Raw genomic sequence first — 25,694 nt, forward strand, 5'->3', positions numbered from 1 at the left:
GGCGGTGGTGGTGGTGGGTGTGGTGGTGGTGGCGGCGGTGTGGTGGTGGCGGCGGTGGTGGTGGTGGTGGCGGCGGTGGTGGTAATGGCGGCGGTGGTGGTGGCGGCGGTGGTGGTGGTGGTGGTGGCGGCGGTGGTGGTGGTGGCGGCGGCGGTGGTGGTGGCGGCGGTGGTGGCGGCGTGGTGGTGGTGGTGGCGGTGGCGGCGGCGGTGGTGGCGGCGGTGGTGGTAGCGTGGTGGTGGTGGTGGCGGTGGTGGTGGCGGCGGTGTGGTGGTGGTGGTGGTGGCGGCGGTGGTAGCGGCAGTGGTGGTGGTGGTGGTGGCGGCGGTGGTGGTGGTGGTGGCGGCGTGGTGGTGGCGGCGTGGTGGTGGTGGTAGCGGTGGTTGGCGGTGGTGGTGGTGGCGGCGGTGGTAGTGGCGGCGGTGGTAGGTGGCGGCGGTGGTGGTGGTGGTGGCGGCGGTGGTGGTGGTGGCGGCGGTGGTGGTGGCGGCGGTGGCGGTGGTGGTGGCGGCGGTGGCGGCGGCGGCGGTGGTGGTGGTGTGGCGGCGGTGGTGGTGGTGGCGGCGGTGGTGGCGCGTGGTGGTGTGGTGGCGGTGGCGGCGGCGGTGGTGGCGGCGGTGGTGGTGGCGGTGGTGGTGGTGGTGGCGGTGGTGGTGGCGGCGGTGGTGGTGGTGGTGGTGGTGGTGGTGGCGGCGGTGGTGGCGGCGGTGGTGGTGGTGGTGGTGGTGGCGGCGGTGGTGGTGGTGGTGGCGGCGGTGGTGGTGGCGGCGGTGGTGGTGGTGGTGGCGGCGGTGGTAGTGGTAGTGGTGGTGGTGGCGGTGGTAGTGGTGGCGGCGGTGGTGGTGGCGGCGGTGGTGGTGCAGCGGTGGTGGTGGTGGTGGCGGCGGTGGTGGTGGCGGCGGTGGTGGTGGCGGCGGTGGCGTGGTGGTGGCGGCGGTGGCAGCGGCGGTGGCGGCAGCGCGGCGGCGAGTGGTGGTGGTGGCAGCGGCGGCGGCGGCGGCAGCGGTGGTAGTGTGGTGTGGCGGCGGTGGTGGTGGCGGCGGTGGTGGTGGCGGCGTGGTGGTGATGGTGGTGGCAGCGGTGGTGGTGGTGGTGGCGGCGGTGGTGGTGGTGGCAGCAGCAGCAGCAGCAGCGGCGGTGGTAGTGGTGGTGGCAGCGGCAGCAGCAGCAGTGGCAGCGGTGGTGGTGGTAGCGGTGGCAGCGGTGGTGGTGGTAGCGGTGGCAGCAGCAGCAGTAGCAGCAGTAGTAGTAGTAGCAGCAGTAGTAACAGCAGCAGCAGCAGTAGTAGCAGCAGCAGCAGCAGCAGCAGCAGCAGTAGTAGCAGCAACAGCAGTAGTAGTAGTAGTAGTAGTAGCAGCAGTAGTAGCAGCAGTAGTAGCAGCAGTAGTAGTAGTAGAAAAGCAGCAGTAGTAGCAGCAGTAGTAGCAGCAGTAGTAGTAGTGGTAGTAGCAGCAGTAGTAGCAGCAGTAGTAGCAGCAGCAGCTCACCTGGCGGATGAGACGCCTGCCACACCTCTCAGGAGCAGAGATTTATGTGTGTGTGTCAGAGAGAGAGAGAGAGAGAGAGAGAGAGAGAGTGTGAGAGAGATTGAGAGAGAACGAGAAAGAGAAAGAATGAGAGAGAGAACAAGAGAGAGAGAACAAGAGAGACAGAGAACGAGAGAGAGAGAGAACGAAAGGGAGCAAGAGAGAGAGCGAGCAAAAGAGAGAGATAACAAGAGAGTGAAATAATGAGACAGAGAGAACGAGAGAGAGAGAGAACAAGAGGGAGAGAGAACAAAAGAGAGAGAGAGAGAGAACGAGAGAGAGTCATAGAGAGAGAACGAGAGAGATTCATAGAGAGAATGAGAGAGAGAACGAGAGAGAAAGTCACAGAGAGAAAACAAGAGAGACAACGAGAGAGAGTGAGAGATGTGTATTTTAGCACGTGTTTTGGTTAACATGTTTTTGTGTAGACTAGATGTGTGTGTCTCAAATGAGATGTGAACATGCAGTATAGTATCCTTCCAAACCACAACCATAACCACTGCTTTAAGTACAGCAACAACCACAGACAACTACTCAGCTAGAGACTTTGATAGAAAAAAGACAGTCAGTCACACAACAGGTGTGACAATATTCTGCAGGGTTTTGGGAAGAGTCTGTAGGATATGAACACTGCTGGAAGGGGGAAAACCAAAAAAACGAAACACCAGTGGATGGACTTCTTTCCACTAGCTCTGTTGAAGCTTTCAATGCAATGATGTGAAAGTAATGGGGTCAGAGGTCGCCTCACGCCACCCTGCACACGTCAGTAGGGGATCTCGAACAGAGTTGCCAAGGTGCCGCTTGGCTGAGAAAAGGGGTCAGGGGTATGGGGGCGTGCGTAGATTGCTGTAGCCTCTCACTCTGTCTCAGTTTGGGCGAGATGGTTTGGCTGAGGGTGAGAAAGTATCAACCCGTGGTTCTCCAGTAAAAGGAGAAGCCAAATGGATGTCATGCTAGTGGTCAGAAAAGTGTTTAGAGAAAACTCAAAACATCAGGCCTCATTTAGTGCCGTGGATTGGAAGACAGACACTGTTGTATAGAGGGACGGCACCCCCATAACATATGAAATGGAAACTGGATGGAGGGAGAGGTTTTTATGTCTCTCTCCCGCCCTCTCTCAATATTTATCTCTTTCTCTCTCAAATCAACCTGGTCTCAGAGCATTTCGTATTATTCTGTAAATCCGAGAACTCTATTTAGTGTGATATATTAGGTTACGTGTGGTTGGTTTTAATTTGTAAATGTCCTTCATCCATTTCGAAATATGTTACAAATTGCAATTTGTACTATATTTAACAAATTTGCTAAGCTTACAATATTATACAAATTCTAGCTAGATGGCTAACCTTAGCTAGTTGGCTAACGTTAGCTAGGACAGGGGTTAGGGTTGGGGTTAGGGTTAAGGTTAGGAGCTAGGTTAAAGGCTTAAGGTTAGGATTAGGGGAAGGGTTTGCTAACATGCTAAGTAGATGCAAAATAAATTATATATACAAAGGTATATGGACACCCCTTCAAATTATTGGATTCAGCTATTTCATCCATACCCATTGCTGACAAGTGTATAGAATCGTGCACACAGCTATGCAATTTCCATAGACAAACATTGGCAGTAGAATAGCCTTACTGAAGTGACTTTCAACGTGGCACTGTCATTGGATGCCACCTTTCCAACAAGTCAGTTCGTTAAATTTCTGCCCTGCTAGAGCTGCCCCGGTCAACTGTAAGTGCTATTATTGTGAAGTGGAAACGTCTAGGAGCAACAACGGCTCATCTACGAAGTGGTAGGCCACACAAGCTCACAGCCCGTAAGTTGCAACACTCACTACCGAGCCTGAGATCACCATGCGCAATACCAAGCGTCGGCTGGAGTGGTGTAAAGCTCACTGCCATTGGACTCTGGAGCAGTGGAAACGCGTTCTTTGGAGTGATGAATCACGCTTCACCATCAGGCAGTCCAAACAGACAACCTGGGTTTGGCAGATGCCAGGAGAACGCTACTTACCCCAATGCATAGTACCAACTGTACAGTTTACTGGAGGAGGAATAATGGAAGCAAAGGGGGGACCAACTCCATATTAATGCCCATGATTTTGGAGTGAGATGTTCCACGAGCAGGTGTCCACATACATTTTGTCATGTAGTGTAGCTAAAAAGTAGTAAGTAGTTGAAAAGTTGCTAATTAGGTAAAATGCTAAAGTTGTCCGTGATGAGATTTGGACACACAACTTTTGGGTTGCTAGACATTCGCTGTATATGCCTACCGATTCACCCCAACCACTCTACGTTCTTAAGTAACCATCTGTCATATGTAACCACACCAAATGTAGCGTATCATACTAATATGAGTGTCCCGGATTTACATTTACTATGTTACGTCTAGTCTATGAGACCAGGCTGCTCACATGCACGCACGAACACACACAGTACAAGCAGTAGGAGATGCTCCCTCTTTGCTAAATGCCAGCAATTTCAAGACAAAAAAATCTATTATAATATTCAATGCAACAAGGAGGGAATATTTCAATTCTTGTTACCCATCTGGGACAAAGATACAGTGTAACACTTCATTAAAGAAAATCCCCACTGTTAATTATATAAAAAATATTTTTTCTCGGAGTATACAGTATATAGCAACGTGTTTTTATTTTTCAGGTCAGATTCTACCAGTGATAATAACATTTACCCTAAATAGATATAGTTGTTTCCACGCCAGCAAGAGCAGAAAATACCTTTTGTATCTCTGGCATTATTCTGGCAATTCTCACATAGAAACTTAATTGTAAGGAAATCTTTTTGACATGCTCTTTACATTTGTATCACAAACCATTTTTTGGGGAATATCGTGGCCAATTTAGGCTCTTTTCAGACCTTTACAGTCCCTGCTTCCTGTACGACCCAATGATCTGTGAACCGTACATGATACAGACAACACATTGTCATTATACTCCTAATGGTGTGTTTTAAAATATGGAGTATGTCTATATTCTGAAATACACATTTTCATGTTAATTTATTACACATAAAAATTATTAAAATTAATATCTCAAAATTACCCTTTTTGATTTTGCTTATTTTTTTTAATATTGTTTGGAACAATATACTATTGGATGTACTACAATATACTATACTCTGCTACATTTTTAGGTTTTTAACCAATCACAGCCCTCCTTTAGGACTGCACATTTAACAAATCACCAGCAGAGGGAGTTCCCTTTAAATCCAATGTCCAATTTTCATAAAATGTATCATAACTCAGAATTAGCAGAGAGCCCAGTCTGGAAATTTGATTTACTTGTAGAGCATATTGTTCCCGCTAGCGTGGAAAAGCCTATATGCATTTTCAGATATGCATCTTCCTCCTTCCTAAGAGGCCCTGAGCTGTCTCTTTCTCGCGGTTCTTATGAGACGTCCCAGCTCCATAATCTGCACTGTACTGTCCATATATCAATAATGCTTTCATCTATGGATGTTAATATGCAGGGATTCATTTATGGGGACGTGTGTGAGAGCAGAGGATCTTATGCAAACAAGCAGCTAGTGTGACCAAAATAAATCAGACATCTCTCTCTCCCTTTCTCTAGCTTTCTCTCTCCCTTTCTCCATCTTTCTCCCACTCCCTCTCTCCTCAAAGGCTGACACGCTCCCTCACCAGCACATGTGAACATTACCGTGAAAATGTTTGCCCCAATCTCCCTCTCTCTTTCATATGCTCTCTTTCTCTTTTTCGGTCACTGTCACTCTACAGGATCTGTCTGTCTGTCTGTCTGTCTGTCTGTCTGTCTGTCTGTCTGTCTGTCTGTCTGTCTGTCTGTCTGTCTGTCTGTCTGTCTGTCTGTCTGTCTGTCTGTCTGTCTGTCTGTCTGTCTGTCTGTCTGTCTGTCTGTCTGTCTGTCTGTCTGTCTGTCTGTCTCTGTCTCTGTCTCTGTCTCTGTCTCTCTGGCACATGGATAGTGTCGTCATTCTGAAGTCAGGCAGTCAAGCATGGCAGCCTGAGCGAGTGTGATCAGCGTGGTTTAATTGTGAACTGTCTGCGATGGAAATTAAATCTCACTTCAGAAATAATGGGAACGGATTAGGCCAGGGACAAGGGTCAATAGTGGCTATCCTGGCAGCCATTGACTCCACGGCATCCCACTGAAAATGAGACTTAATATGATTGCTTGTGTGTGTTCGTGCGTGCGTGTGCGCGTGTTCAGTTAGGTGGAGACCCTAAAGCCTACATACAAAAACGGTTGGAGGGTGATTTATTGAAAGCCTTATTGCTGAGTTATTGATAGTCAAGTCATGGATTTAAGCATTATATGCTAGGGAGCTTTGTGCACTGTGTTTAGGACCAATTGTACTTGGCAGACAAGTATGGAGTAAGGCATTTTGATTGGCTGTTGAGATATGCCCAGTAGGCTCTGAGTAAATCAACACGGATGGAGTGAGGCATTTTGATTGGGTGTTGATATACACCCAGTAGGCTCTGAGTAAATCATGCACATGAATGTTGAACTTCATACCAGACATATTTACATATTTCTTACTCTAGTCTTGGTTTCCAACAGAGAAATAACCAGTAATGAATTTCATGTATAGAACATTCAGTCAAGTTGTCCACGTCTCTGAGGGGGAACTTGATAAAAGAGAGACCAGCTGGCAAATGGAAATATGTCCTCTACAAAGCAGATCCCCAAAGGAACTCCATTTACGATTTCAATGCTTATTTTTCATATGCTATTATTGCTACTACTTCTACTACCTTATTCGAACCATGATCTCCATTACACAAAGTACCAGGGTCTAATGAGGTTTCTCTGTCTCTTTCTTCCAGATCCCTGACTGTGGGGACAATGAGGGGACCCAGACCAGTCTAAGCTGTGGTGGACCAACCAGAGGCTTTAGGAGAGGAAGGCTTTAACGCCGTTGGCGCCATGAACATACCCTGCTGTCCACGTGACACCAGACAGCTCTGACGCACTCCTCCTCAGCGCTCTCTCTTCCTCCCCTTCTTCCCCCCCCCTTTCCCAAAAACGACATCTATAAAACACACAGAGACTGACTTACGTTTCCTAAAAAGCAATATCTGGATTTCAGGGGCTGGGATTTGTGTTTGGAATAAGGAGTTGTGAACGGAACGCTGTGATAAAATTATCGTAATTCCCCCTACCCGTCCACTGGCCTCGTTTTTCCCCGTGAGTCCCAGAGGCACCAACCAATGGAGAGACGGAGAAGAGAGTCAGGATAAAGCAGCCGAGAAGTAAAGCAACAAAAAAAAGTGCTGAGTCGGGCAGGGTTGGAATCTGGAATTGGGTCCTGTGAGGGTTTTGCTTCTCTGACGTATCCCCCAGCCTAGAGGAGGAGTCTGCCTAGCCAGAATCAGACATAACAACTATTGTTTACACTTAACAAACAAAAAAAACTAAACTACAGCAGCTGCAGCTAGTCTAGGCCAGGCTACGTCACTGTGTGGAGGATTTGAACCAATAGCAGGGTTATTAGGATTGGGATTGTAACCATGACGAGCGGATTGAGGTTTTCCGCTTTGCCCATGGGGCCCTTGGTGTTCCTCAGTCTGCTGGTGACAGCCCGGGCGCTGGAGTTCGGCGGGGCCCCCGGCCAGTGGGCCCGCTACGGGCGCTGGGAGGCGGGCTCGGTGGGCGAGCTGAGCTTCAGCCTCAAGACCAACATCAGCAAGGCTCTAGTGCTCTATCTAGATGACGGCGGCAACTGTGACTTCATGGAGCTCCTGATCGCCGGCGGGCGCCTCCAGCTGCGCTTTGCCATCCACTGTGCCGAGCCCGCCACGTTACACATGGAAACCCAGGTCAATGACGACCGCTGGCACATGGTGCTCCTCACCCGCAACTTCCGCGAGACTCTGCTGATGGTGGACGGCGAGACCAAGATGGCGGAGGTCAAGTCCAAGCGGAAGGAGATGGCGGTGGTCAGCGACCTGTTTGTGGGCGGTATCCCGCCCGACGTGCGCCTCTCAGCCCTCACCTCCAGCACGGTGAAGTACGAGCCCCCGTTCCTGGGCCTGATCTCCAACCTGAAGGTGGGAGAGACCCCCCCCACCCTGCTCAACAGCCAGGGCATCCAGAGTGACATGGAGTACCTGTGCACCAAGCAGAACCCCTGCCTCAATGGAGGTTTCTGCTCCATCCAGTATGGCGAGGTGCACTGTGACTGCACGCACACTCGCTACAAGGGGAAGTACTGCAAGGAAGGTAAGATTAGGAGCTAGCTGAATAGCTAATACCCTTTTTTCTAATGCTCATTCTTAGCACGTTCCCAGAAAAATAGAGACGTTCAATCTCCATCTCTACCACCTCAATTTAATTGTGTTTGTTTGTTTTGCTTTTTATGTGTTTTGAGATTATTTTCTGTAATGAAAAGCGTGTTAAACAAAATGTATTATTATTATTATTATTATTATTATTATTATTAACTATGGTGAATGCATAACCAGACCAGCTCAATACAGTTCGGTTTGGCTCGGGATTGGTTCAGTATGGTGAAAAGTCCTTAGCGTAATATACTGTAGGTAAAAGCGCTAATTCCTTAGCATACTGTACTGTAGATAAAAGTGCTAAGTCCTTAGCATACTGTACTGTAGATAAAAGCGCTAAGTCCTTAGCATACTGCACTGTAGATAAAAGCGCTAATTCCTTAGAATACTGTACTGTAGCTAAAAGTGCTAAGTCCTTAGCATACTGTACTGTAGGTAAAAGATGAGTTAGCTGACTCGCTAACGTAGTGTACAGTCATCATCTTCAAAGCAGAGCAAAGGCAGCAAGCCCCCAATGCTAATGTTTATGTATTATTCTAATGCAATCTTGTCTTTGACCTTTGGAAGTTTCCCGGATAGAGTGGAAGCTAGTGACTTACACTTTGGGAGTAGGCCGTGTGTGATGTCTACATTGTGGATAATGTACAGTAGTGGGGAATGTAGGCCATTGTACTCTCGGCACAGACAGAGATGAGTGTGATAAATTAACTGAAACAGATGGAAGTGATGTTTCTCATCCTTTTGTTTTATGGCGGGGGATGCTATGGAAACATGGTGGAGATGCACGATACAGGCTGTTGCTGCCTTTTCTCTGGAAAAGTTCCCCTCTTTTAATGCTTAATTGTTGAACTGCAAAAGGAGACGTTGCTTGTTTGTGAGGTAAGAGCGAGAAATGTTTTGTTAGAGACCATTTGTGAGGTTTGAGACGAGAAGTGTTTTGTTAGAGACTATTGTGACGCATGTATGGATTATATATTTTTTGTTGTTGTGAGATTTTATTTTCAAAAAGTAATACAAAACATACAAATGACATCAAACATCAATTACATCACACCTGCCCAGACCCACATGCTCATGTATGGCCTCTATCTGATATAAGTAAACTTATGCCTTGACATTGCAGGATGTGGTAAACTAAGCTAGATGTCTACACTTCCCCTTCCTTTTCCCTCTCTCTCTTGCCCAATCTCTCCATCTTTTCTCTCTCTCCTCCATCTCCCAAATGTAATTTCTCCCCCTCTGTTTCTCTCTGCCCTCACCGGCATTTTCTTTTGGAATCTGTTCCTTTCCTGCCAGATTATGTCAAAGTCTGTTGACTGTAAATCTCTGCCTCCCGCTCCTGTCTCTGACACATCTCATCGCCTGATCTATCTGTGTTTTGCCTCTCCTCTGTTCGCTTTGTCTCTCTGTTTCTCTTCTCTCCGTTCTGTCTCTCTCTCTCTCTCTCTCTCTGTTCATCCTGCAGCGTTTCCTCTGCCCAGCTAATATCTCTTCTCCTTCTTCAGGCTATCTCTGCTCTCTGTCTCTCTCACCCCCACCCCTGTCTTTCTCTCTCTCTCTCACTCGCTCGCTCTCTCACAACACTTATCTCCCTCTCTCCCTGCGCCCTTTCTGTGTCTCAGCCTCTCTCTCTGTTTTTCATCCTGTATGCATCCGCCTGTGTCGCTGGCATTTGCTTGCCTTTGTTCATTTGCATTTTCAAACAGAAGTGTTTACATGTAGTTATTTCTCTTCTAACCAGCCTGAATTTTACTACTATTCTTGACAGTAGGCTATTATTATATTCAGATAGCTAATATGCTTCTGGTGGTCATTTATAATCGATGGGGCTCAGAGATCCTCCAATGCACAGTATGATGAAATGCCTTGTAATTTGGGAGATTAAGTCAACTATTTAGAGTCAGTCTGTGTGCAGTCTTAATTTACCAACAAGATCTCGCGGCTTGACCACTTTGAATTCAGATTCTGATGTTTAACCACATTCCTCAAAACGTCAAATTTCGAAGTGTTTTTGACACCCTGGGTTGCTCCTCATGCTTAGCTTAATTTCATTTCTTCAAACGTCAAATTTTAAGGTGGTCCAAACGTGGCATTTTTAAGTTAAGGGTTAAGGTTTTGGATAGGGTTAAAACATAAAGTTTAGGCATTCATTCCAAATGGTTAAGGATAATAATTTTCACCCACTGGGATTGAACACACAACCTTTGGATCCAGAGTCATGGGATTACATCCATCCTCCATCCACCACCCCAGTCCACAAAACCCTAGCCAAAACCCAAGCCTACTTGATGGTAATAGCTCTCACTGTTGGACACTCCTCAGGACATGGACTGACTTCAAATTTCAAAGTGAATCTTGAGCAATCTGGCTGTAATTTATACCCCCCAAAATATGGTGTTCAGGGCTGAGCTTCACCAGATGTGATATATTTGATGTTTCTTCTTTCTTTTTTATCCCATGATATCAAATTGCGATTTTGTCTCATCACTGCAACTCCTCAACGGGCTCGGAGAAGTGAAGGTCGAGTCATCCGTCCTCCAAAACGTGACCCGTCAAACCGCGCTCCTTAACACCTGCCCGCTTAACCCGGAAGCCAGCCGAACCAATGTGTTGGTAGAAACACCATTTAATTGACAATCAGAGTCAGCCTGCAGGCACCCGGCCTGCCACAAGGAGTCACTAGACAGCAATCAGCCTAGTAATCAGGCCAAACCCTCCCCTAACCCAGATAATTCTGGGCCAAATGTGCACCACCCAATGGGAATCCCAGTCACGGCCAGTTATGACACAGCCTGGGATCGAACTCAGATCTGTAGTGACGCCTCAAGCACTGCGATGCAATGCCTTAGACCGCTGCGCCACTTGGGAGGTGTTTTTGATGTTTCAAGGCCTGAAGATGTGGCTACTGCATAAAAAATCCATCTAGTCTGTGCAGTCACTGAAGTGGGCAGTTGTGCAGATCTAAAGTACATGTCAGTCAGCATTTAGGCTGTCATTAAGATCAAAGTTGTTATGATGTACATCTTTTCAACATGTGTTTCACACAGTCTTTGTGTGTGGAATTGACCAACTCTTTCCCATCTCATACACATGTACACACACACACACACACACACACACACACACACACACACACACACACACACACACACACACACACACACACACACACACACACACACACACACACACACACACACACACACAAGGGGATATAAGGGGATATAATGACGGAGGGAGGCACAGAGAGACAAGGGGATACAATGAGGGAGGGAGGGAGGGAGAGACAAGGGGATATAATGACGGAAGAAGGCAGACAGAGAGACAAGGGCGTAGAATGAGGGAGGGAGGCAGAGAGAGCATGAAGAATATATTCATTTGTTTTGTGTTAACTTATTTTGGCGTTGTTCTTTTGTTTGAGAACTGATTTGATATGTAAATTGGGTTATTATTTCTTAGCGCCGGTGCAGTCGGGTATTTATTCCTTTTATCTAACATGCTTGTTAAAATGTTAATTTCTTTAACAAAAATACAGACAGAAATGTGTGTATTTTGCCAGTAGCTTATATTTTCATATTTTTTAACTCATGAAAGTCATGGTAAAAATGTTAACATTTACAGTTTTTTTTACACGTTAACGTTCAAGAACAGCAAAACAAATCAACCTATTAAAAAGTTAATGTCTCAGAAGGTTTCTTGAGTGGATAATGGAGAAAGGGGCTGGATGTGTCTGCTGCCATCAATTCAAGTCCCATTGGTACTTTCCCTTCGTGTCTTTGCATCGTACATGAGCTCATGAATAGAAGGTCTGGGAGCTGCCAAGCTTTGATGTAGTTGTCAGAAGATACCATGAGAGAATGCAGGCTGACATAAAGAAATGGCCTTCAAGTCGAAGAGAAGGGAAAAAAGGAAAAGAGAGGAGGAAGGGAGAGATTGAAGTCGAAGGGAAATAAGGAAAGGAGAGAAGGAAAGGAGAGAAGGAAAGGAGAGAAGGAAGGGAGAGAAGGAAAGTATAGATGGAAAGGAGAGAAGGGAGGGAGAGAAGGAAGGGAGATAAGGAAAGTATAGATGGAAAGGAGAGAAGGAAGGGAGAGAAGGAAAGTATAGATGGAAAGGAGAGAAGGAAGGGAGAGAAGGAAATTATAGATGGAAAGGAGAGAAGGGAGGGAGAGAAGGAAAGTATAGATGGAAAGGAGAGAAGGAAGGGAGAGAAAGAAAACATATGATACCCAGAATCATAAACCACATCATACCATACAAGTAACACATTCTGCTTCTAACACACACATGAAGAACACACACACACACACACACACACACACACACCCACACACACGAAGAATACTCATACACATACACACATGAATAACACACACACACACACACACACACACACACACACACACACACACACACACACACACACACACACACACACACACACACACACACACACACACACACACACACACACACGAAGAATACACACACACACACAAGAAGAACACACACATATATACGCACATGAAGAAGACACCCACACACACATGAAAAATCCACATACACACACATACAAAAACAAACACACATACACCCACACACACACACACAGTCCCCTCCAGAGGCTCATACCACATACAAACGCCTAGTCTTCATACACACCCACACAGTCTTCACACACACCTGGTGACTGTGGGGGTGGCAGGAGCCTCGGGAGGGGACTGTGTGTGTGTGTGTGTGTGTGTGTGTGTGTGTGTGTTCATGTGCGTGCCCTTCCTGTTAACCAATCATTTCTCTGCGTTTCAAGCGTCAGAGGTTCTAATTAAAAAGGGTCACCTGTATGGGCCATTGTTTTTATAATTGATGGTGACCCTGGCTTTTCTCCAGATAACCCCCATCTGCAGCGCCAGCTCTTTGGAGTCCTCAGTCTCACTACGCAGGGTAATTAGAGGTTAAATGAGCTATGGCAAAATGGCCACCCTGATATTAATACTTTCCCTCCATGGACAAGGAGCTTAATGTGTATAGGCCCATGGCTAGGAAAGGAAATGTCTGCTGAATATCAATCTACCCACCTATCAGGAAATGATCATGATATCAGCCACCTTGTTCAATGAAAATGTGGAATGTATATTTACCAGACAATCTAATCCACAGTAATTTGCTCAAGGCTACATTTTTCACCTGGAGATTCGAACAAGCAACCTTTTGGTTACGAGCCCAACACTCTTAACCACTAGGCTAACTATAGCGTCTGCTTAAGATGCATGATCCATCGTCACAGTTCAAGGTTTGTTCGCTTGATAATCAAAGAGTGTTGCTGTAATTGCAAAAAATGAAATCCTATTGTTGTCTGCTAAACTAAAATAGATGATGGCATTGCATTAAGTGCCTGTGCATTGTCAGTGTAAGGGAAAAGGAAGTCTAGGTGATTACTGTGCAATTTCCATAGATGTAATTACCATCAATGTTTATAGATTCATGGTAAAATGCAAGGTGAGATGAGATAGCGGATTTACCAGTTATTAGAGCAAGGAAATATCTGCGTTAGAAAATGTATTTAGAAAAATATTGGAGGATGTACAGTAGACTCTGGAATGTACATTTGTAGTGTCTAACCGTAGTCAATAAAAGTGCAACATATTTGAATAAACATCAATTACTTCTTGAACAGCAAACAGATCATTCTATTTCTACTTGCAGAAAAAACACTCATAGGAAATGACATACAATGCCAAAAAAATCTGTTCAACTCACAGTAAATCCCCATTCCCAGCCCATTCTCCAGCTGTACAGTGCTATCTCACGCAATCCAGAGGAGGCAGGTTGAGTCAGCGGGCGGGAGGCGCTCCTCCAGTTGGCAAGCTTTGTAGTTGGTGTTCAAAAACAGCTGCTTCGCTCGTTAACAATCACTTCTCTCTAATTCGGTCTCATCATCACTTTTTATCGTACAGCAGACCCTGGGTCCCTGAGGAGCCCTGGAGTTAACTGCCACTGCCCCTGCACATCGGGGATGGAGACCCCATGCTGCCACTACCTGAAGTTAGCAGTATAGCAAATATGCGGCATGCAAGGAGCAGAAACAGCTTGCTCTTAGCCAGCGGAATATATTTTAGTGATTGTATATACTGGACAAAATATACAGTACACACAACATACAACAATTTCAAAGATTTTACTGAGTTATAGTTCATATAATGAAATCAGTCAATTAAAATAGATTCATTAGACCCTAATCTATGGATTTCACATGACTGGGAATACAGATATGCATCTGTTGGTCACATATACCTTAAAAAAAGGTAGGGGTGTGGATCAGAAAACCAGTCAGAATCTGGTGTGACCACCATTTGCCTCATGCAGCGCAACACATCTCCTTCACATAGAGTTGATGAGGCTGTTGATTGTGTCCTTTAGAATGTTGTCCTGCTCCTCTTCAATGGCTGTGCAAAGTTAATGAATATTGGCAGGAACTGGAACACGCTGTTGTACACGTCAATCCAGAGCATCCCAAACATGCTCAATGGGTGGTGACATGTCTGTAGAGTATGCAGGCCATGTAAGAACTGGGACATTTTCAGTTTCCAGGAATTGTGTAGAGATCCTTGCGACATGGGGCAGTGCATTATCATGCTGAAACATTAGGTGATGGAGGCGGATGAAGGTCTGGACAATGGGCCTCAGAATCTCATCACGGTATCTCTGTACATTCAAACTGGCACTGATAAAATGCAATTGTGTTCATTGTCCGTAGCTTATGCCTGCCCATACCATAACCCCACCACCACCATGGGGCACACAGATAACAACGTTGACATCAGCAAACCGCTCGCCCACACAACTCCATACGGTCTGCGGTTGTGAGGCCACTTGAACACACTGCCAAATTCTCTAAAACAACGTTGGTGGTGGCTTATGGTAGAGACATTAACATTCAAGTCTCTGGCAACAGCTCTGGTGAACATTCCTCAAAACTTAAGACATCTGTGGTATTGTGTTTACATTTACATTTTAGTCATTTAGCAGACGCTCGTATCCAGAGCGACTTACAGTAGTGAATGCATACATTTCATAATTCTTTCTCCGTACTGGACCCCCGTGGGAATCGAACCCACAACCCTGGCGTTGCAAACACCATGCTCTACCAACTGAGCCAAAACTGCACATTTTAGAGTGGCCTTTTATTGTCCCCAGCACAAGGTGCACCTGTGTAATGACCATGCTGTTTAATCAGCTTCTTGGTATGCCACTCGTGTCAGGGGGATGGACTATCTTGGCAAAGGACAAATGCACACTAACAGGGATGTAATCACATTGGTTCACAACATTTGAGAGACATTAACCTTATGTGCGCATGGAACATTTCTGGGATCTTTTATTTCAGCTCATGAAACATGGGACCAACATTGTACATATTGCGATTCAATTTATGTTCAGTGTAGTATCTTTTTTACTTAACAGGCTAGTTAATGAGCACTTGGATATTAACATACTGTATAAAGTGTAGAGCTGGGTTGAGAAGGCACATTTAAGTTGTCTATGAAATTGGCGCTGTACTCATTTTTACCTCAATTTGAAACTTGAAGTGAAACATGGATCCATAATTCCAACAAACATATCTGCTGTGGTTCACAATGTGGCCCAGGCGGCGAGGGGGTCTCCATGGAAACATGGCGAGAGACGGGGCTAAAAAGCTGAGGACGTTGAGGAGACTCATACATCATGATGATAACTGCGCTTTAACCCCACCGGCAACCGGAGGAGATCCCCGTCGAATGATTGATGAACTCACAATGAACTTTTCCTGTATGCATAAATAAATGTGTTGCTAATGAGCAGGGATGTAGACTGCTGTTCTGCGTGGAGGCCCGGAGGTAGCCATACGCTCTGTGATAACCTTATCGTCATCCACCGCTTTTCTGTTGTCTCTGATGTCAAATGAGACTCTGACTAGCATGAGAATCTCTCTGAATCATTTCCCCAGAACACCATACAGCTTGATAAGGTGTAATGAAGTTCTATTAGCTGACCTTCCATCCCCCCCCCCCATGCTAAATTCTCTAAAGGGACATAATGCATGCTCTATAATGCCCTTCAAGCTATTTCAGAAATGAGTATTCAACATTTCCATGGATAAATAACAGTATAGTCAGTACCTGTCACCTTGGTATGAAGAGATTCGGGAGACAGGCGCAGGAATGCGTAATATTTTTTTTTATTAAGCCCAAATTACGGCGTGCCGTGTAAAGGCACGGGGGCGAAGACCAAGCAAACACGTTACAAAACACAGGCTAGAAACCCAAAACAAAAGAGCGAGGAGTACCTCGAATAAATAACACATGCGCACAATGTCTAACACACGGAATGAGACCTGTATTCATCTGCGCAATCCACAAGGGCACGAAAGCCCATAACACACAGCACAGGTACTCACGCGCACCAACAGACATTGTAACAATAATCGACAGGACACTGGTAAACCAAGGGCACATATATACAATTACCAATCAGTGGGAATAGGGGACAGGTGTGCGTAATGAAAGTTCTGGAGGGATCCGTGACAAGACCTAGGATGTTCGTTGGTCTGTGCAGTTGTGTTGACTGTTTGGGCTCTGGGCTCTGTTTGTAAAATAGCATGTGGCCTTTGCGGTTATCTCGTGGCATCGTCTTTGTCTCGTAGACTTCAGGGGGATTATCCTGCCCCATTCGCCGCCACGATCCCACAATCCCACATCTGTGTTCGTTTGTTGTTGGACCCAGGAGGCCCGCCGCCACGAGAAGCACCAAAAGAAGCAGCTTGTGACCCGCTGTTTAATTAAAAGGATGAGTGATGCTCCGCTGCCACCCACGACCTTCATCCCCATCCCTCCTACCCATGATGGGAGTTGAAGAAAATCTCACCCTCCTGGGAGTCTGGAGGAGAGCGAAGCGGATCAGGCCGGATATCCTGCTCTTTCCAGAGGAGAGGGGTAGGAGGAGGCGGATGGAGAAAATGAAAAACCCTGCAGTGCTGGTGTCTGCTCTTTTTCCCTTTCCATATATTTCTCTCTCACACTCTCTCTTCCTCTTTCACGCTCTCTCTTTTTCCCTCTATCATCTCTCTCTCTCTCTCTCTCTCTCTCTCTCTGTTTTCTCCTCCTCTTTCCCTCCAAAGCTCATGCATTTTTCCTCTCCACTGGACAGAAGAGCCTGGTCATGGCTTTTTGCTGGCTGAGAAATCACAGGTCCATCAGAGAGATGGAGACAGAGACACACTTTCCTCTCCTGCTTGGTCTAGTGATGGATTCCAAACACCCTCAAACAGATAGGAATATGAAAACCCACCCGGCCGGGGCCTGGGTTCGCCCCGTTCTGTGGCGGTGCAATGCTTTGATCAAGACCCTCACTGTAGATTTATACACTTATATTTTTTTCTGATGCCGCTTCTTCACTGTGTGATTATTTTTCTTGGCCGTTTCAGCGGGTATAATACTGTAGCCATGGCCTGCTTTTTTTCCTCTCTCTCTCTCTCTCTCTCTCTCTCGCTCTCTCTCTCTCTCTCGCTCTCCCTCTCTCCTAACATTCCCAAAGCGTATCCTGTGAAAATATCTCCAGATGAGAGACTTGCTTAATTCTCCTAATCCCTCTCCTCTTATTCGCACCGTCTAAATACGTTTATGCAGATATTTTCTCTTTTTCCCGATGCACAAAGCGAGCATTAATGGATTAAAAAGCGAGGTTAAGTTGCTCCAACTCAAAAGCGGCAAGCGGCGTCTTAGCATGCAGTTACGTGTTGTTTTGCCTCATAAGTTTTGCTCACGCTCATTCTGGCGAGCGGAGCATGAGTGTCGAGGCAAAATATTTCCAAGCCGCTGCCTCGCTCCTCTCCCAGGTAAGCCGTTACTGCCGTTTAACCCCCAGGGCCAGAATGGCCATCACAAGCAATTAAAGTAGCCCTCTTTCCCCACTGTCACTCGGCGACTGGGGAAAACGTGAGCCTCTGTAATAAGTCTGTCTCACACGTTCCCATCACACGTGTCACTTCCTATTCAGAACCGTTAAGGGTCAGGACGTGAGGTGGGGGAGGATCAAGTCACAAAATGGAGTTTTTGATAGTCTTTGAACTGAGCCTTTTTTTCAAAGACTGTGGGTTGTGGTAGTTTCATGTCTCATCATGTCATTACTGATAATAGCATGCTCAGAGATCTGGTTATCTGCTGTCAGAGACCTTATCTAAATATTCAATGCTACAAAAATGTTTCACCTATACATAGGGGAATTTGTAAAATCTCACTAAGATGTGATCAAAGCAAAACAATTGAGAAATACTCTCAAAACGATATCATTCAAGTGTATACTTATCGATCTTAACTATGTTCAAGTCAGCTTTTTCCCTCACAAAGCTTATGAATAATATGTAGATATGAGGGATATCACAACCACTTTACGAGTGACCTGCATTTTAACATACTCTTAGCGATGTTACTTTGCCTTTTTTTATGGAGAGAGCAAATATCGATCCCTGTTCTCCAATGGCTAGTTCAAACGACGCCCCAACACAGTCTCTCAGTAACGAACAGCAGTCGTGTTCAGTGCCGGGTGAATTTATATCCACTGGAAAAGCCCTAACTTAATTAGTCTTGATTTTTACCATGAAAGTCCCCAGACTATTTGTGAGGAGCGTTAATTAACTGACACAAGATCCCCCCTGAGGACTGAGGGTTGGAGAATATCTGGATGATATTATCAGTGACAGAATGAAATGTGTTCACTACTTCCATATCGGGCCCGACTCTGACAGTGTGAGGAGACTTGTTCGATTATTATTACCTTGGTGGTGAAGAAAATGTCCTGCTCGTCATCCTCAAGTAAAATATAATGACACTGACAGACAAAGGTGCTAATAGAATTTCTTGCATATAAATGTGATTTTAAGGAAGTAAAGTAATACATTTAATTTGTATAATTTGAATCTCATAGCCTTTTTACTATATACTGTATAGAGCAAGGGCGTACCACAGCCCCGCAATGTCTGAGCAATGGCTTGTGCAGTGTGCTATATGCTATCTGGGGAGGGTGGGGCCAACCTCTGGGGGGGTGGGGGGCTACCACTGTCTATGTCTCTGTAGTACACTGTGTCAGTTGTGGAGAAGATCCTTCCTTTCTCTACCTCATGTTAACAGCAACATGTTGTTTCACTTGGGTGACTTCAATCTCAATCATACTAAGTTTATCGAGTCCCCGTACCATGTCTCTCTGGAGAGGAAACTTTAGATTTAGTTTCCTTAAGTCCTAGGGGTGTTTGTCTCTCTCTCTCCCTCTCTCTCTCTGTGATGCTACTGCTGCTGGAGAGAGATGTTGAGGGGCCCTCCTGTGCTGTTACTCTCTGTCAACCAGATGCTAGCGTTTCACCTTGGGGGCCCCGTGAGGCCCCGACCGCGACCTAGCGTTTATTTGACTGATAACGGCTCACCGTCTCCATGCATCAGGTGACCCCCGCGGCTTCTCCCGAACAACTTGTTTGTGCGTCGAGTCAGAAAGAGACATGTTCGGAAGAGGATGATGGCGAGGCATCGGAGTGGGGGAGAGTGATGGTGATACTGACTCACAGAGGGGCTTAAAGACAGTCTGTCGACATCCTTCCCTTCATCCCTCCCTCCTTACGTCCTTCCTTTCAGGATTCCAATTAAATTAAAAACCTGCAGGCTGAGCTTCAGAAGGGCATTGTAATCTCCCATTCTCTTCCTACCATCCCACTGCTAACGTATCGGGCACAATATCGATGTATGGCAAGGTGGTTTGCAAGACCCTTCCATGGTGTCCCATAACCCCCTGCTGATAGCACAGTGTGTAGTATACAGTAGGTAAACACTCTTCAATTGGATGTTGTGGTGCCTCAGGGCAGTTCAAAATGTTGATTGAGAACCTCTTTGCTGAGGAATGTGATTGTTTTTCTTGAGTGTGTTTGTCATTTTTGTATATTTGTATTCTATTGTGTAAAGTGTGCTCATGCAAGACTCCCTTGTGAAAGAGGCCTTTGTCTCAGTTGGACTCCCTGTTATAATAAAGGTTCAATAAATGTGCAGAAGCCAGCCCTGGATTTATAATCAGGCGTTTATACAGGGATGCCCTAACTCTCGGGCGTGGGTCCTTTAAAAACAAGCCCTCTGAGTCCATCTGAAGGAAATGGTGGGGCCGTTAAGAATCATCTGACCGTGGGGAAGGAATTATTTATCATAAATGTATTGATTTCTGGTGGATTGAACCAGTTTGTGTTCTTTATGTATTTAGGGTCCCAAACAGAAGGGACCACCTATGCTGTTAATATAGCAGGCTGTGTAACCGAATTACATGGAAATGAGGCTTGATTGCTGATATGCCTGCTGTACTAGTGTCCCCTTTGTAACTAGCTATTTCCGCTAGCAGCTCATCAGAGCTCCTCACGGTGCTGGAGAAAGAAAGACAGACAGACAGACAGACAGACAGACAGACAGACAGACAGACAGACAGACAGACAGACAGACAGACAGACAGACAGACAGACAGACAGACAGACAGACAGACAGACAGACAGACAGACAGACAGACAGACAGACAGACAGATTTGACGACGAAAGGAATAGGAGGAGCTTCTTCTTTTACAATTTGACCCATGTGATGAGGCTGGATTTCTTCGAGAAATAACAAGGCTTATCGCAAACCTGTGGTAATCTGACACGGTCCGCTTTATATTTTTTCCTGAAGTTGTTCACTTTGCAGGGGAAGCAAAAGTGGGGATTTCGAAAACATTGAGGCTTGATTCCTCACTCTCGTCTGTGGCTAAGCTGAGATTGAACTCTCTGTGTTCTCTGCATGTGGGAGCAACTTGAGAAACCATCCTATTAGCTTTAGTGGTCCTCGCACACTGGCTGCCATGTTAAAACACACATTTCCTAAGTAAGACAGGCCACTTTGTACACACAAACAAGATGGCTGCCTTGATTGAGAAACTGGATCTGATAAGGAGAGTGAAGGAGTCAGTCAAGAGTCTTAATTGAAGCTGATGCTGTCACAGGGAAAGGCCCATCGATCTCCTCGTCCACAGTATTAAAGGGAGAAGCCCAGCGATCTCCGCATTCCCAGAGTTAAAGGTAGAGGCCTATCGATCTCCTCGTCCACAGCGTTAAAGGGAGAAGCCCAGCGATCTCCGCGTCCCAAGAGTTAAAGGCAGAGGCCTATCGATCTTTGCGTCAACAGCGTTTTAGGGAGAAGTGGCTAGACTGAGAGAAAGCTAGGGAGAGGCTGATGGAATCTGGAGGAGAGAGAGTGAAGGCAAGAGAGACAGAGATATAACATTGGAAAGAGAGGGATGACAGGGAGGGGCGGAGGGTGGATGAAGATTCCGTGGATGAAGAATACTACTTTAGGTTGATTGGTCAATGGGTGGTCGTAGCGCATCATAATCATGTCTTAGGGGGGCGGCAGGGTTGTTGAATGCCTCGACGGTGGGCCTCTGTCCTCTGATCAATCGCCTGGGGCAATTTTTGTCCGAAAAAATGGACCAGCTTGAGGGAGCATGCTGGGAATGCAGATGGGCGGTGCATATCGACGTGAGCCCAGAGACTACGTGTCAGCAGGAGCGTGTGGAAATACAATCAGAACACGCGTCTCTTTTGTAGCGAGTTCTTAAGAGAGAGATGGGGGGGATGTCCACTGGCCCTCCCCATGCATCACTACAGACAGATGGAAGGGATTATTCAGATGAGAGAACAAGGAAAAGGTGAGAGGAGAGGATTGTCTCTCTGATGTGACTGGCTTGACTCTCCCCTCTCTTTTTCTCTCCTCCACTCCTCCTCCTCCTCTCTCTCTCTCCATCTCTTTCCTTTTGACAATTTTCATTGATGTTGTAGACCACAAGCTGTGGCCTTAAACAAAGATGACTCCAGCAGGAGAAACACCAGCATATACAGTAGCATTGTACCTTTCGTGATGCTAAACAATACCCAGATTATACCACATGAAGGAATATTTACACCTCTCTTGATATCCGTCTCTCCATTTTGAGTAGTCATCATAACACATAATAACACATTCGTTAACCTCACCATCTTTCTGGGCAAAACGCCTTTATTTCCATAATCGTGCAAACAGTTGACACACATCCTCCACCGTGGGGGGAGAAGTAAATATTTATTCACTGTCTTCTCATTAAAGGGCCACTGTGTCGATCAGTAAGCCATGGCAGGCGGTAATTACAAAGGGTATTAGTAGAGGGACAAGATGGGTTGACGCTAATGATGACAGAGGCTCTTCCGTGGATCAGTTTCACTTGGTCGAGGGTTTTGTGGCCCATGAACTTGAGTACAAATGTTTACTGTGTTGACATGGGAGTAGAGACATGGGAACTGTAGTTGTCATTATGTATGAGTGCTTAAAAACTTTTACTGTGGGATTTGGTTGCCATATGTTATATCCTTCTTCACTGTACAGATGTAGGATCTTAATTTGAGCCAGTTTGCTACAGATGTAAAATAATCCTGCAGCAGCAGGAAATGTGAATTATTATGTGGATAATAATTCATGGGTCTTTTTTGGAGGGGTTGATGCATTTTACATTAGGGCAAATCCAGTCAGAAATTTTCAATTGAAAATTAAAAACTTTAGAAGCATTTTTAAACCTTGAATACACTACATTTGCATTTCCTGCTATGCAGGAAAATTCTCATCAACAAAAGAGTGATCCAATTAAGATCCTACATCTGTACTAAGCCTTACATGCTGACCACACCAGCCGCATTGTGTGTGTGAGCGTTGCAAAATAAATGTACACATAAATGTTACTCAATCATTTCCTCCAAACTGCTCATCCAGGCACAACGCAGGTTCTATTTTAGATTCTGGTTCTATTTTAGATTCTGGTTCTATTTTAGATGCTTGACGTGCTGCAAGTCCCGCCTCTCCCATTTCCTCATTGGTTTTTAGGAGCGTATACCCACGTGGGTGATTGAAAGATGAAGTTGGTTGAAGTAATGCACCTTCAAGTCCGTTGCCAACATTGTCATATAAAATCCATAGAAGAAGAAGACTTAACTGGGAGAGATTACTAGAAACTAACTAGTTTTCCTCTTTTATCTATGGATTAATTTTCAGAGTAGAGAACACACGATTTTGTACGACTCAAAATGGGTCAATATTCTACAAAGATCCAGCTAAAAAAAAGGACCTTGTACATTTCAGGTAAAATAACAACCCGGTGTGGTCAGCATGTTACTGATGACTATGAATATTAAACCCTGTTTCATGCCATTGGCTCTTCGCTTTGTTATTTATGTTACATTTTTCTATTTATTTGCTTTTGTCCAGAGTTTAATGCCTTGGAATTTATTCATGTCTACCAAGACAGCACACAGGTCACGCAACAATATGACTAGTCATTTTAGTTGGTAAAACAGGACTATGAATTACGATGAGTTCCTTCAACGGCGACAGAGGGAAGAGCGAACAAGAGGAGAAAATAACAAGGGAGGGAGGAAGAAAGGGAAAAACAACACTGGGAAATTGTTTCACTCTGCACTGATCAGCCTTATAGCGACTACTACTGGGTTTTTCACCAGAGGACTTCTTCCTGGTTTAACTTTGGAAAAGGCATTGACCTTTTCCAACAATTCTCTCATCACTGGTAACTAAGCACTGACCGTTAAGCAAAGCATTCACCACCTCAGTTCTTCCCCCACAAAGGATTAAAACTAGCTACCTTTAATTGTGATGTAAAAGGCACTGGTTTTTCTTCAGCGTTTTCTGAGTCTTTCGATAGAACTCTGGTAGTCTCCTTCCCTGTAAGCAATCATGGCAAACTTCCGTTGGTTCAGCGTGTGATTGAATACCAATAACTCTGACCCTCTTCATTTCCACCTCCAACAAAATGGAGGGAGGAGGCCAGACTCCGACGGAATAGTAAGTGAATTAGTCTTCCTGCGCTTCCTGCGATAGCCATCTTGCAAGCCTAAATCACCAGTCAATGCTGTTGTCAGAAAACTATTGGACAGGTTGAACTTCTCTGGGTGATGCTAAAACTTCAGTCAAATAAAATATTGGATTTTTACATAAGTATGTGTTTAAACACTGAAGATTTCTCATCTTTGGGAGAATCAACCCCAAATCATAGAAATTAAATGTCTGCTAAGTGCTAGCAATCAACAAAACAATACTATGATGCCTGTTGACAGGTTCAACAATACTATGATGCCTGTTGACAGGTTCAACAATACTATGATGCCTGTTGACAGGTTCAACAATACTATGATGCCTGTTGATAAGTTCAACAATCCTATGATGCCTGTTGACAAGTTCAACAATCCTATGATGCCTGTTGACAAGTTCAACAATACTATGATGCCTGTTGACAGGTTCAACAATACTATGATGCCTGTTGACAGGTTCAACAATCCTATGATGCCTGTTGACAGGTTCAACAATACTATGATGCCTGTTGACAAGTTCAACAATACCTGCTTTGTTTGACCTTCAAAGATATAGACCTGTATCAAAATAGAAAGCAAAGATTAATGTCAGTTGTTATCATGAGTAGACGAACAAGAAATACTTTGCAAAAAACCAAAAAGCAAATACCAGCAGGATTTAGAAAGATCAATTCAGTCAATCTCACCATTAATCTGTGTTTCCAAACATTTCCCCTGGTACAGAGGACAACCTCCCCTTTTTGCATCATTTCATTTCTCAGCCAGCCAGCCAGCACCAGAGCAGGGGGACCCGAGCCGTGCTGGATATGAACTGTCTTTGAACCCCGGCCACACTACTTATGCTGCGTCTTGCGTTTTGTGTTTATATTTATATATTTTCCCTCATCTTCAGTGTTGGCCCTGCCATGCAGACACAACAACCCAGTAACTCAGACATCACACAGACACAATCTGTGTCGGACAGTTTGTCCCTTTCATTTCATACTGACAGAGGACGAGAAAAGAGAGCTAACAACATGTCTCTGAGGCGAACGTGAGAAAGGAGTGGTGGGAAGACAGATGAATTACATTGTCTTGCTTGCGATTAAGAGGCCTCTTCCCACTCTGACAGCACAGACAGCACAGTTCTTTGAAGAAAGGTAAACGGCCCGAAGCTCTAAAACCAAAATCAAATGGATCTCTGCACACACACACACACATACTCCCAAACACACAAACACAGGGGTAATCAGTGCTGATAAGCCCAGGCGTAGGATCTGAGTGTTATTGGAGTCTCTTGCTGCATCATGTTAGCACAGCATGTCCGGATCTTCCAGGAGCTTAGACACACAGGATTGCCATGACATGTTTAGATGTAAACAATTGCCTCTTGGTGTAGCAAATCTAATAGATCTTTCTTCAAGCGCACGCGCACACAAACACACACACACACACACACACACACACACACACACACACACACACACACACACACACACACACACACACACACAAGTGTAGCAGACACATACTCTCATACCGTACTCAATTATGCATACATACAGACATGCACACACACAGATGCACATGCACAGACATACACACGTGATCATACACATGCACACACACCGCAGAGAGCATGTTTGTTTATCTCCCTTTGTTTTCCCCATGGGATTTTACTGTGTTAGTGCCTGCATGGTTTCTGTGCGTGTGAGCCATGCCATACAGGAGGCAGTGAGCAGACAGGCAGACAGGCAGACAGGCAGGCAGCCAGACAGGCAGGCAGACAGACAGGCAGACAGCCAGACAGGCAGACAGGCAGGCAGGCAGGCAGGCAGGCAGGCAGGCAGGCAGACAGACAGACAGGCAGACAGGCAGGCAGGCAGGCAGGCAGGGAGACAGACAGGGAGGCAGGCAGACAGGCAGGGAGACAGACAGGGGGGCAGGCAGACAGACAGACAGACAGGCAGGCAGGCA

The 25,694-nt window shown here is 45.7% G+C and overlaps 1 protein-coding gene across 7 annotated transcripts in view; it reads left to right on the top strand.

Annotated features, from left to right (window-relative positions):
- LOC106608688 (neurexin-2) overlaps nucleotides 1-25,694 on the top strand; it is a 1,106,898-nt gene that overhangs the window by 130,926 nt on the left and 950,278 nt on the right. For all 7 annotated transcript variants that reach the window (XM_045721575.1, XM_045721576.1, XM_045721574.1 and 4 more), the window contains exon 2: nucleotides 6,343-7,738. In XM_045721575.1, coding sequence (XP_045577531.1) covers nucleotides 7,027-7,738 — 712 coding nt within the window. In that variant the 5' untranslated portion in view covers nucleotides 6,343-7,026. The remainder of the gene's footprint in view (nucleotides 1-6,342; nucleotides 7,739-25,694) is intronic.

This window comes from Salmo salar, chromosome ssa07 (assembly GCF_905237065.1).
Source record: "Salmo salar chromosome ssa07, Ssal_v3.1, whole genome shotgun sequence".
Lineage (NCBI taxonomy): Eukaryota > Metazoa > Chordata > Actinopteri > Salmoniformes > Salmonidae > Salmo > Salmo salar.